The sequence below is a fragment of the Miniopterus schreibersii genome (genome assembly GCF_964146895.1).
Source record: "Miniopterus schreibersii genome assembly, chromosome: 7".
NCBI classification, from domain to species: Eukaryota; Metazoa; Chordata; class Mammalia; order Chiroptera; family Miniopteridae; genus Miniopterus; species Miniopterus schreibersii.
In genome coordinates this window covers 46,656,718-46,670,335 of record NC_138108.1, presented here as the reverse complement: position 1 = coordinate 46,670,335, position 13,618 = coordinate 46,656,718, and the positions used below count along the sequence as shown (strand labels likewise).

At 33.6% G+C, this 13,618-nt stretch overlaps 1 protein-coding gene across 2 annotated transcripts in view; it reads left to right on the top strand.

The window, feature by feature from the left end:
- Positions 1–13,618, top strand: part of LOC308559361 (sodium channel protein type 2 subunit alpha) — an 82,175-nt gene that overhangs the window by 44,166 nt on the left and 24,391 nt on the right. For both annotated transcript variants that reach the window (XM_081142086.1, XM_081142087.1), the window contains one exon: positions 5,174–5,653. In XM_081142086.1, coding sequence (XP_080998212.1) covers positions 5,174–5,653 — 480 coding nt within the window. The remainder of the gene's footprint in view (positions 1–5,173; positions 5,654–13,618) is intronic.

The window sequence follows — 13,618 nt, the reverse complement described above, 5'->3', positions numbered from 1 at the left end:
TGTATAGTTTAGACTATTGAAATCCACATAACTCTTTTTAGAAATTTTTAAATTATTTATTTATTCTCTTATTGAAATATAATTGACATATATAACATAAACTTTTTTTTAATGCACATCATATGGATAATGTGCTGAAGTTGGAACAAGGTTTGAGGGAGGCACATCTCATACAAAAGTGTGAACACCCATTCATCATGCTTATGAACTACAAAAGGATTTATAACATAAACTCTTAAGATACCTTTTGAGCCAAAGTTGTTCTTCATCACTACCTCTTACTATTCCACAGAGAGAGCCATTTCTGGCTTTTATCTTTCAGTTCTTGTGCTAAAACATGGAAGAGTTATTAAGAACTGCCACTCATTTTATTTATAAGTACTAACAACAGTATCACTTGAAACTGTTTTAAATCTGAGTTTCCAACAAATTGGAGTTAAAAAAAAAATTAGTGATTTTCTCAGTCCATTAAGAGTACACGGAGTCCTGAGTGCCTAGAAACTACAGTATGAACAAGTAACATTGACTCAAGAAGTACTTATTATCATTTCTATGTAAAATGAGCCAGGCCCAGTACCTCTGCATTGGGCCCTGGAGGCAAGGGAAAGATGATAAGAAAATAAATATACCACAGTCATAAATTCATTTACTCAAACAGAAGTTAAAATAGGAAGTATCTAATACATGTCAAAAGATATGAAAACAAAGTGCCTTATGTCAAGTTCACAGAAGGGAAAAATTGATTTACAGTGGCAAGGATCACCAGGAAAGGTTTTGTCAGGGAGTTAGGACCTGAAATATCTTTAATTGAGGTGTAGATTTTAACTTGATAGGAAGAAAGACTGACCATCCAAAATCAGGAAACAGTGAACCCAGTGGTTGAGGAACAGTAGACCCTGTGGGAGGGATTAGGTTCTTGTACTTTATAGTTAAGCAACTATACTGAGTTGCTTGATTAGGTCCCATTCCAGTGTAACAGAACAAAGGTTGTCATAAGCAATATTTTAAAGTATGTAATTTATAAACTTAATTTCATGTCACATAAGAATACCCCTGAATTCCCCAAAGGGAGAAAAAAAGGAAGGGTAACAAAAGACAGAAGATTATCATTTTATTTCTATACATTATTAGATTGCAACCTCCTCGGTATAGGTTAGATAATGCTGACCTATTCTTCAGGTAATAAGAAACGTGAACAGTGTACAATCCAGAAATAGGAACAGTGGTTCAAAACAACAAACATTTATTATCTCATAGTTTGTGTGGGTCAGAAATTCGGGACCAGTTTAACTGGATGGTCCTGGCTCAGGATCTATCATAAGATTGCCATCCAGATGTTGGCTGAGGCCTCAGTTATCTTAACTGAGGCTGGAGGATCAGCTTCCAAGAAAGCTCTTTCTCATGGCTACTGACAGGGGATCCCAATTCCTTATTGGCTTTAGTTTCTGTCCACATGAACCTCTCCTTAGGGTTATTAAGTATCTTTATGACCTGGCAACTGGCTACTCCCAGAGCAGGTGATGAAGAGAGAAGGCAACGAGAAAACCCTCTTTACGTTCTAATCTTGAAGTTGCATACTGTCACTTCCGCTATAGAAAGTGACTCTTTAGAAAGTAGTCACTAAGAGCTCGCCCTTAAGAAGAGGAATTAGGCCTTAAATTTTGAAAGGAGGAGTATTAAATCACTTATAAACGTATTTTAAAGCTACCACCATCCCCAATACAATTTGCTTTCAGAAAAGTGCAAAATTTCATAGAACAGAAAGAAATGGTCATAGGGTTAAATAGAACAGAAACAAAGAAAAGATCATAAGTTTGTATTAGAGATTTGATTATATATAATAAATATAATATAAATTATAAATAACATATATAATATATATGGCATACATTGGAAGAAGAAATGAAAAGGCAGAAAACTGAGTCCTTTATGACAATAATACATGAACAGATCAGACCATAACAGGGAATTCATAGTGGGAGTAGTAGAAAGGAAGTTTGAGGCCAGGCTATGTAGAGTTTAATTTATGAAAAGGCTGACTATGCATAACAAAATTGAATTTTTTAATACTCAATTCAAAGTTACAGATGGCTTTTTATCAGGAAGATGACAAAGTGCAAGTGGCATTTCAGTAAAGTTTATATACCAGGAAAATGCAGACTGGATTTAAAGAGAAAAAAACATATCACATATCTTCTATTAAGTGTACTGAAATAAGATCCATCTCTTTAATATGTCATTGTACAAAGGATTAAAATTGAAAACAGAATTTCAGTTAGTATCTATACCTATGGATGACATTTAATATTAATTGGATTGCTATCCATACATAAAAAGACATAGCCTGTAAAATAATAATCTCAGTCTACTGGCATAAATTTAAAATCTGTACCTTTAAGAAAAAAATTAAAGGTTTTTCTTCCTTTTTTGAGTATTAGTTTTAAAAAAAGTTCCTTTGTTTTGTGATATACTGGATATATTTCTGGAGTACCTAAGGTAGTGATATGTGATTTTTATCAGTGTTAAGGAAATGTGTTCGTATCACATTTGCTGAAATGAGATTGAACGAGCTTGATGCACTGCCTCCTACAATTCTTCCTTCTCGTGCTCACCACAGAGAGAAAAGTCCCCAAGGAAAAGCTGGCATAGCCCCCTTTAAATACGGTTAAAATACCCCATGGAGCTCCACCACAGGAGGTGTGAGTGATCACTGCCAGGTCCACAGGCAAGACAGAGGTGGGGCCACAGACTGCTCTTCCCAGGGCCAGGATTTTTTAATAACCATTCTTGGTTTTTTTATACTATGGCCAGAGATCTTTTTACAGGTTCAAGGCAGGTGTTGCAGAAAAAGAATGTGACTTTTTGGAGGTTACTACTTCTAGAAGCAGCTGACCCAGTCTCCTTCTCTAAGTGAAGGTGGGGAATTAGCTCACAGGAGTATTGTGAAAGTTTTGGGTCTCACAAATTGTGAAACAGGTTGGCGAAAGCATTGATACCGGTAACGTATTTCAATCTTGGACCCCAAATGGAAATTAAGCTAAAACTTTTATTCCACGTGAAAGGGCCACGTGAAAGGGTTGATTTCACTCAATGAGTTAGAAGTCTGTCCGTGTGAAACAGAATTCAGGATTTCAGTCCCCGAGTGAGCTTGTTAAACTGTGTTCCCTTACTGTTGACCTCGCCAACCACCCTGGTCAGCTGTTGTGCATAGACCCTTTGGTAACAGAGGAGGTCTAGACAAAGAGATTAACTTGGCTCACATAAATATTTCTAAGAAAATAAGGTAAATTGAAAGATAGTATTGCAGAGGTAGGTTGTATCATAATAACAGCTAAACCTTCTCAAGGGTTCACTGTGTGCCAGTAGCTGTGTGGGGGCCACATGGTTCTTTAATTAAATCTTTACAACTATCTTATAAGCTAGGCACTGGGAAAATTATTATATCTCTTTTAGAGATGAGGAAACAGGCTCAGATTTGTGTTGCTACTTCTCTAGAGCCATATAGTTAATAACTGACAGAAACTCAACTTTTTCCCAGCACTCTAATTTTAATAAGGGAAAGGAGCAGGCCGTTTACATAAAATGAAAATGACACTTTCACAAATAGGGTACCTGCCCCAAAAGTTAGAAAAACAAATATAGATTGGACCTCACTCTGGGAGGGTTGATTGATTATATTAAGAAAATTTCCACTTAGACAAAGACATTACATTCATAAATCTGAAGCCATCGGGTCCGGAAAACAATATGACACCGATATTCAGTTTTATTACAGATAAAAACCAAAATTGAGCATTTTTTCTCTCTTTCATCTATTTCTCATCTAAATAATAAGTCAGACAAGTCACAATAAAATATAAATTTATCGGTAAATTCCAGGTGTAAAGGAGCAGATCATAGTATGAATTCCAGGAGCCATGGTATAGCAACTGAGAGGTGTGTCAGTATAGACTCATAAAATTAGGTACAGTCCTTATTGGTCATCAATTGTTTTATTACCTTTCTTCCTACCATTGATTAGACTAACTAGTTAAACAAAGGAGTTCCAAGTCTCATTAGTTTATTGGAAAGATAAGAATGTAGTAAGAATGTTGCATCTTTTTTATTGAAATTTTACTTAAACTCTTTCTTAGGATCCTTCTTTTGTACTATTTTCTTTTTGTCTTTGACCCCCTTTTACAGCTATATCTTTCTTTTGTTCTGAATGCTTGAATAATCAGGAACTCATGGATATTGTCAATCAAATCCTGAAAAAATTTATATGACAGTCTGGTGCCCTGATTTCTTAGTAAATTACCTCTTTATGAGAACACAGTGGGTACACAGTCACCAATCTTTTCTTTCTTTCTTTTTTATTTTTTACAGAAATTTGGTTTTATATCTATTTTGAGTTGTCCAGACATAATAGCCAAAAAAAATTTGATGTAAATCAAAATATGTCACTAATCTTTTCACACACTCATACCAATGGGGCCTATTTTTGGAGATGCAAGTTATAGACTAATTAGTGGTCGTATTCATGGGAATGCCTTTATTCCACAATCTTAAACTCAATATTGACATCATTATTATTGTATAATAACCATTTCTTTGTAATATTTTCAACCATTGTGTAAATCTAACGACTATGATTTTCTGAACCAAAAAATAAATAATCTGGATTTTGATCTAGTAAAAGGTCTGTTTTTTCTAACTTGGCAAGTTATCTAGGTGGAAAAATTGGTATAAATGCATAAAAATCAAATCCTATTTAAATATATTGGAATCGTCTTTGGTTTTAAAAATAAAACTATAATAAATATCACTGTCCTGGAAAATGCAAGTTACATGGGCAAAGTACTTTGCATTCAGTTAAAACTTTTTTTTCTTTTCAATGTATTATTATCTAGATCCCTAAGATTTCTCTTTTGGAATGAGACAATATAGATATATTATGCAACAATGGTTTCGGTAACTTTACAACGATTAAAAAGGAAATAATGTTAATAGTATCCTTTGATATTGGCCAGATATTTATTTCACTCCGTTTTTTTTTCCAACATAGTTTAGTATGAGCTAGAAAAAAATACCTATTATGAAAAAAATTAAGTTTAAGAATCAATTTGGAAAACTTCAGTCAAGAGCCACTGAAACGGCAGACTATTTTGATCTCTAATTTCCTCCTGTGTTGTAGGTCCTGAACCTCTTCCTGGCCTTGCTTTTGAGTTCCTTCAGCTCCGACAACCTTGCCGCCACCGATGACGATAACGAAATGAACAACCTCCAGATTGCTGTGGGAAGGATGCAGAAAGGAATTGATTATGTGAAAAGAAAACTGCATGAATTTCTTCAGAAAGCCATTGTCCGAAAGCAGAAAGCTTTAGATGAAATTAAACCTCTTGAAGATCTCAATAACAAAAAAGACAGCTGTATTTCCAACCACACCACCGTAGAAATAGGCAAAGACCTCACTTACCTTAAAGATGGGAATGGGACGACCAGTGGCCTCGGCAGCAGTGTAGAGAAATACGTCGTGGATGAAAGTGATTACATGTCCTTCATCAACAACCCCAGCCTCACCGTGACCGTGCCGATTGCTGTGGGAGAGTCGGACTTTGAAAATTTAAATACTGAAGAGTTCAGCAGCGAATCAGATATGGAGGAAAGCAAAGAGGTAGGAATTTTTAAATAAGAAGATATTTTGGTATTATGCTTTAAAATGTCAGACTTTTAAAATTATATATTTTTCTACAAAGAAAATAAGAAATATCTATTGATACAGTTGCTGTGGCAAACTGGTGACGCATTGATGCTAGATTAAAATATAGCTAGACAAATAATATATGCTCTTTTTCCCAGTATTTACTATTTTGAATTAATATGAAAATGCCGATGATTATGAATTTTTCTAATATTTAAATATAAATTTAGATTGCTGAAAATGCCTCAGGTTATCCACTATCCTCCGTACGATTCTCACACAACAGTGGTTTTTTTGGTATGGACTAGAAAAATACTTGGGCAAGAGGCTAGTTCCAATTCTGTTTATGCTACATTCTTGGCTCTTATGAAATACTTCATAAAATGTGATCTGATTTACTTTGCACATCATATTTATTCATGAAAATTGGATTGTAATCTTGGCTTGATATTTACATATAATTTCATGTTTTTTGGAGTAAATAATTTTTTTAAGGAAGTGAAGACAGTAATGAGGAATCATAAATTCAGGGAAAATTTAAGTGTAGATACTAAAATTAACATATAAGTAACAAGGCTATAGCTACTAGTTTCACAAAATAACTGATAAAATTCAAAGGGAACATTTTAAAACCTTATAGCCTGGGGCAAAGAATTGCTGTAGTTAGTTGAAGTCAAATGTTTATTAATAAGACAATTACCTTAAAATTAAATATCTTAACATATAGTTAATACAATTTTGGATAAGCATAGTTTGTTGGGGTATATTGAAAGGGTGGGGCTTAATTTCTGGTATTTTATATGACTAGAAACTGAAGTCAGCATTTAGAAAATAAAATTGGGTCATTAAATTTTATTATCTATCCTCCTCTTATTGTTTTGAAATTATTCCTAACAGTTAATATTTCCCTTATAGTAAAGGAAGTCAATTTTTATTTTTATGTATGTTTAATTTTAGACTATCGTGTAAACTAAGAATGAATTATAAAAAATCAAATGTTGAAGCCGTCAGTCCCTTTAAACTTTTGGCTAAGTTTGAGTATCTTTTGAGGTGTGAGTAACTTGTCATCCAGTCTTTTACTCAAAAATTTTAAGGCCTCAGGCTTCTCCAAAAGGCCACACATTTTTCCTCACCTCAAAGCACTGCATTTGCTGTGAAAGGAATGTCCAGTAAGGTGGAGGTTATAGCAGAAAAACCCAAACTGTCTTCCCAATTTTTCCTGTTGTCATTAAATTTTTCCTTTGTTTTTGATTTAAGTACTCCAAAATCATATGTGTGAAGTCGGTACTTTGGAATTGGAGGCAGACAACTGATTGTTATAAACAGAATTATTTTATTGGTTCAGCTGTGGAGTCCTTTAATTATCTTCCCACCCTAGAGATTGTTACCTGGGTGTTAAAATTTATTATTTGGAGAAATTTTCAATTGTGGTTTTATCTCAAACTTCCTAAACATAGACTCATAAGCTAATAAAAGATTAGGCAATAGGTAGGAAGGGAAATATGTGCAGGTTTTAACCTTTTGGTATTTTACATGATCTCTCTAACACCAGACAACAAGAGAATTGAAACAATCAAGGGTTCCCAATATTTCCACCTGAAATATTTGTTTCAGTGTTCTGTCTTCAGGTTATTTTTATCTGGTCCTTTTTTTAACTGGTGGGATGGGATAATGCTGTTAAATATTGCATGGCATGTAGAGTTGTAAAAAATGGTGTGAGGCTTATTGATATTTTTTCTAAGTGGCTAAAAAAATTAAAGGGAAAAAACAGAGCACTTTTTAATTTTTGGAATGCCTAAATGATTTCCTTTTTATAGGGCAGATTAGCCACGGAGACCCAGAGGTTGTTTAGGTTTTGAACTAATCTCTTCCATTTTGTCTTTGCCAAATCTGCATGATTTTTTGATAGTTCTGTAGATTCTCTAGAATACGTAATTTTAAATTCATGTCATAATCATGTACGCTTTAACTCCTACGTTACTTTTTACTATATTTAATGTAATTCGTTTTGTACTTTGTGATTTTGAATGATTGATTTTTCTTGAGCGTTTTAATAACGCTGAAAGCATGCTCGAATGATTTTTCGAAGTGAACTTTACTAGTGCAATATGGTGACCTTCACTGCTTACCATTCTTACTTCTCGCAGGGGTAAAATCAAGCTGGAGCCATCAAGAATGCAGCTCTGGGGGTTTTTAACCAGCCAGAGGCTCGTGCCACCACTTTTACCCAGGTTACCTAAGCAAGTTGTACATATATAAATAGAATCAGTTTCTAAATGAATTTTGACTGGCCTGCATGTTACTCAGCTACATTCCTTGCCCATCCATTGGCAGTAAAATAAAAACATGCACAGCTGCTCTTATGCTGAGTCATAAAGCATGGTCAGGCAAGTGTGGCAACCCAACTTTTAAAAACATGATTTAGCTGCTAGTTTTCTTACATAGATTTTCAATGGAAATTATGTGCAGTGAAAAGTAAAAGTGCATGCCTTTATGGATTATTTAATTTCCATTTAACATTACAGAATTTTGAACATGCTAAGGGTCTAAAGGAGAGATGTAGGTACTCTTTGAAAGACTCTTGCAGAAAAGCTTTTTCTTGCCATTCCCCCCCCCCTTTTTATTTATTTTTTTCAATTTTTTTTAAAACATAGCCTTAATGAGTTGTACTTTATTGGTAATTTTTTTGTTTGGTATCATATTAAGTTTTTCTGAAGGGTAATCTGCAAATTAAAGCAATCCTTTATACATGTGCAAAGTTCCTGAAGGATGCCTTTATGTTATAATAACGTAAATGAATTGGAATGTTTATGTTTTGGCTGCTAGCAGCATGGGTATAATTTTTATCTGCTTCATTTTAGAGAAAATAGCATTGCTTTATTTAGCAATTGACTAAAAGTATTTTGCATTTATAATATGATCCCCTTGGAGATTCTGCTGTTTACCCCTAAAACTCTTAAGACAGAAAAACAACAGGAAATATGTTTTTTATGCAAAAAACAATAAGAAAGACAGTCTTATAGGTGGTATTTTCATTCTGAAAATAGATCTGAAATCCACTTTTTTTATCCTATTGTTCCTAAGTCCTTTGTGTTTTTATCTCTCCTTTATTTTATCCAGCCTGCTGGGAAACTTTCTCCTGAAGAATATTATTTAAATATGCCACCTACTATAGACTCCTATATAGGAAGAGAATCATTGTGAGCCCTTGCCCCTTTGGTGTTTTTGAAAAGAAGGGACCTCCGTTGTCATGTAACTATGGAAATGGGTGTAATACTGTTCTGTGAGATCTATTTGGTGGATCTTTCATTTCCAGATGTTGAAATCACTTTTTTGTGCCAAAATATGCTAACCAAATTACTCAATCTAATAATTATTTTTCAAAACTATTAGTTTTTCACTTAGATGCAGTTTCCTTTTCTTCTGTCATCAAAACTATAAAACAACCCTACCATAAACATTTTTGCTTCTTTGGAAGGAGCAAGGGTCTTTCCATTCTTGGAGCATCCTCTTATACTTTGGAACAAAATATTCAGTCACTGACACTCTACATTCATGAAAGATAGAGCCTCATATATTGGAGGAAAGATATATAGAATGAGACCAAAGATATAGTATAATTGTGCACAATTTAACACATATGCACAGCGACTAGAAATAATTTTTTTCCCTATTATGTATTAATTCTTCAGGAAAAGCGCACTATACGACTCCTTAGGATAATGGCATATTTTTCTCAGTTTCTTGAAAAGAGACAAGGTTAGTTTCCTTATTCTCCAAGTATCCCATTTTCCAAGTTCCTTTGAAGAGAGGTATAAGACAGAAAGGAGATTTGGCTGCAGTAAGTATAGAAGGACACAAACTAAATAGGAACTGATTAAAATTGACCATTTATTCTCAATTCTCACATTATTACAGTTGCCAATTTTCTTTAATAGATCTCTGGTCCTCCCTTGGGAAACATTCTCTGTTTTTTAAAGATGTATACATAATGAATTCTAATACTTAAGTGGTGGGAAGGGGAAAAGTTGCATAGGGAAGGCTTGGGTAAGCAATGTCCGAATGGTTTCAATGGGAAACCATCGATGATTTTATCCTGGAGAATGTGAAGTTCTCAAGGGAATCTTTTCCAGTAGGATAGTAAGGAAGGAAAACGCTCTAAATATCCTGTAAGAACAAAATAAGCCAAATATGTGTGCCCTTGGGGCACTGGTAATCTGCTGAGGGTTAGGTCATAAGGGTTACTTTTGCCATCCCAAGAAAGAGATTTAAGATCCTGTGATTCATAGATCAGAGAATTTTGTAATGTATTCATTATGAAGAATAAAAGATTTTCTGGATAATGTAGTACAATAATAATGATACTTTTGATTTTTCCATCTTTCTTACTAAGGAAGCAACACCAACCACTCTGTTGAGTACTAAAGTGTGACTTTGGCCTTAAGATTATCCCAAAGCAAGCAAGGCCATCACTTTCATTGTTCCAGTGTTAAAACTTTTCATGTAGAAAGACCCAGAGCTCTTTAAGTAGAGAGTAGAATTAGGATCCATGTGGAACAAAGGATTGCCACTCTTAAAGACCAAACTTTTAGTTAGATATGGAATACTTGATTTAATCTGTATTTGAATGATCTTTTTATTTTGAAAAATCTCATTTTTATTGATTCAGATTAGAATATACTACTCTTTTTTCTAAATTACATACAATTTTTAATAATTACATTTCCTTAGCAATAACTTCATGAGAAACAAGTGTGCTTATGAAAAACTTAATCAGAAGTAAAGTTTTCTCTCCCTTTTTCTGTTTAATTATTTTTGCAAGTATTTTCTGAAAGACAATTATTTTGATACATTGATGTTAATAATTTATCAATGATGTAGAAAGTAAAAGAACTATATTTTTAAAAATACAAACTGAAATATTTGTGTCTTGATATTTATTTATTAGCAAAATATGATTTTGCCCTGCTTAATTCCTATAACTATAATAACCCAGCTCTTAGAAGAATTCAGAAAAATTTAAATAATACAAGCCTTGTAATAGGATTTTCACTTAAAAAAGGTTTAATATTTTCATTTAAATTAAATGATTGCCAATGCTATTCATAGCAAATAAAAATTTGCGATTCCTGTTTGATATCTTTACTATCCTGACACCAGAGTAGTTTCATATTTTGTTAAAGTTTAATGAGGTAAGGGCTACTCTAACAATATCATTTGGTCTACTGGTTTCATGAGAAATATTCTCAGATAATAAAAAAATAAACTACCCCTCTAAATTTAGCAAGGGGAAGTATAGCACTGGTCAAGAACAGAACTTGAAATTACAGACCTGGCTTTATTTCTAGTCAGTTAATATTCTGATCTCTTACTCATGTGGCATTTTGTAGTAAACTATGCCCAGATTGAAGTATTAGCAGCAACCTTTATTTGAGAATTTTTTTGTGTATGGGTACTAATAGTTCCATGTAATGATAAGTGTTTGACCCTTCTAATTGGTGAATTGGCACTGTAGTTAGGATTGATTGTAATTATGACCTTATCTGAAGTTGAAGATTTTTATATTTTTAATTTGATTCATTTGGTTTTTATAGGCACTTTACAAATTTTTACTGTTTTAGTCAATGTATTTTATACTATTATGATATTTACTTCTTGTGATTTTAAGAAAGTCACTGAATTGAGGTTATCTAGAAAGGTTTTATGAATCAGAATTTCTTGCCTACATCTCAGGATTATCATTTAAAGCAATTTTTTTTCATGAAATATCCCAATGCATCTTTAGCTCTAATCTACATTATTACATGTAAGAATATGAATATAACTTGAACTTATACTAAGTTCATAGTCATGAGACATGGGAATCAATAATATCACAAGAGCTATTTTAAACCTACAGTATTTAATTACATGTCACTTCTACTAAATGTTTTAAATTGATAAACTTTGGGTTTACCTATGAATCATCAAAGAAATTCCCTAAGGAATTCTGGCAAAATGGGGTACAGAAGATCTAGAGTCCGGCTACTGATTCATTATGACTTTTGACAAGATGATCAAAGACCCATTTCCTTCTCTAAACAGACACTGGAATGTTGATGTTGAGGATTAATGTTCAGCCTAAATCCTTCATTTGTAAACCAAGTAAAGATATTCAAATAAACATGAGAGAGGTAGGACCTGTGTTGTTCCACAGCAGAGGAAAGATGGAGAAGGAGGAGACTTGCTCTCCTTAAAGAGCTTCCCTTCACTTGCTGGGACTGTAGATCCATGTACACAGGGAAAAGAGAGAAAACACTGTCAAAATTATTATTAGTTTCCCTGACTTCAAAGTTAAACTACAGTTTACTTCATAGACTCATCTCAGGTCTGAATAATTGGAAGCCTGGTGTTGGGACAGCACTCCTAATTCTAAGTGTTGTTGGTCATTACACAATTCAAAATCTTGAAGGATCTGTGTTATTCTGCACCTGAAGTCAGAATATTATGTGTACACCTTGAATGTGAAGGTATTAGATAGGAGGTGTCAGAAATAGTTAGTGGTGGAATAAGAGTCCATGTAGTATTCCCTCATTTACCTAACAAACATCTATCAAACACAGACATTGGTGTCAGGCACTAGAGATACAGAGATGGCAAGAGCATGACATTTATTTCAAAAGATTAAGTCTGGTGAGATATGTCTTCTAGAAGTACAAAATATCTTACTTTGCACTTTTGAAAAAGTAATAACATGACCTTTGAGTACATAAATATTCAGCTTCCATAAAAAAAACACACAACACACTTATCCCTTGTTGGTGCGGCTCAGTTGGTTGAGCAACATCTCATGCACCAGAAGGTCTCTGGTTCGATTCCCGCCAGGGAAGGACATGCCCAGGTTGCAGGCTCAATCCCCAGCAGGGGGCATGCAGATGGCAGCCAACTGATGGCATTGATGTTTCTGTCTCTCCTTCCTCCTCTTTCTCCCTCTCTCTCTAAAATCAATATATATATATATATATATATATATATATATATATATATATGTTTTAAAAATCATCTATTAATTCTATGTCAATACTAAGTCACTGAGCTAAATGAAAGGATTGGTAAGCTGATGTTATAGGATCCTCTGGGAACTTTTGAACATATTGAACAAAGATTCCCTGGAATATTTTGTCTGCTGACTCTTTCCAATCATTGTCAAGGGCTAACCTTCATTATGTTATGAAGTTCATTCATTCATTTATTCATTCGTTTTTAAAAAGTATTTATAGAGTACCTTCAACATACCTGGCCCTGGCGTAGGCTCTGATGCAGTAATTCACCAATGCCAGACTGAGTGTGTGGAGCACACTGAATGTGGAGCCTCATTTTTGACTTGGGCCCACCCCAAGGACTGCCTCTAATTTGTATTTGTAGTGTGATGCTTGTTCCTAAAAGGAATGTTTTCCAATTCTGATTGTGCAGATATGTATGTGCTTCAGTGTTTCTGATTACTTATTTCATATTTCAACATCTTGCAAATGATAAGATCAGTATTTTCAGGTCCCTAATATGTAACAACTTCATGTGAATCAGATGGGTTAGAAAGAGAGGGAAATTAAGTCATTTCTTACTCAATTATGTATATAAACAAGGCTACACTTATCAAAACAAAAGGCAGGAAATTAGAAAAAGTCTAAGAAATTAGGATATTTGTAATAAATCTCACTTTGATGTTTCATCTGAAAACAAAATATATTTAAATTTTATTCACAAAGATATTATAATTGAGTATCTGCCTAGTATTGCAATATACTTGATAACTAGAAAAATGAATCAACAACCTACTAACACCTTATAATATATAATTCTTGATTTCAATAATTTGGTCAAATTAAAAAATAATCCCCAAATTAGTTCTAAGAAGGCAGACATATATGATATTTACACTCTATCATTGGTATTGTTAAA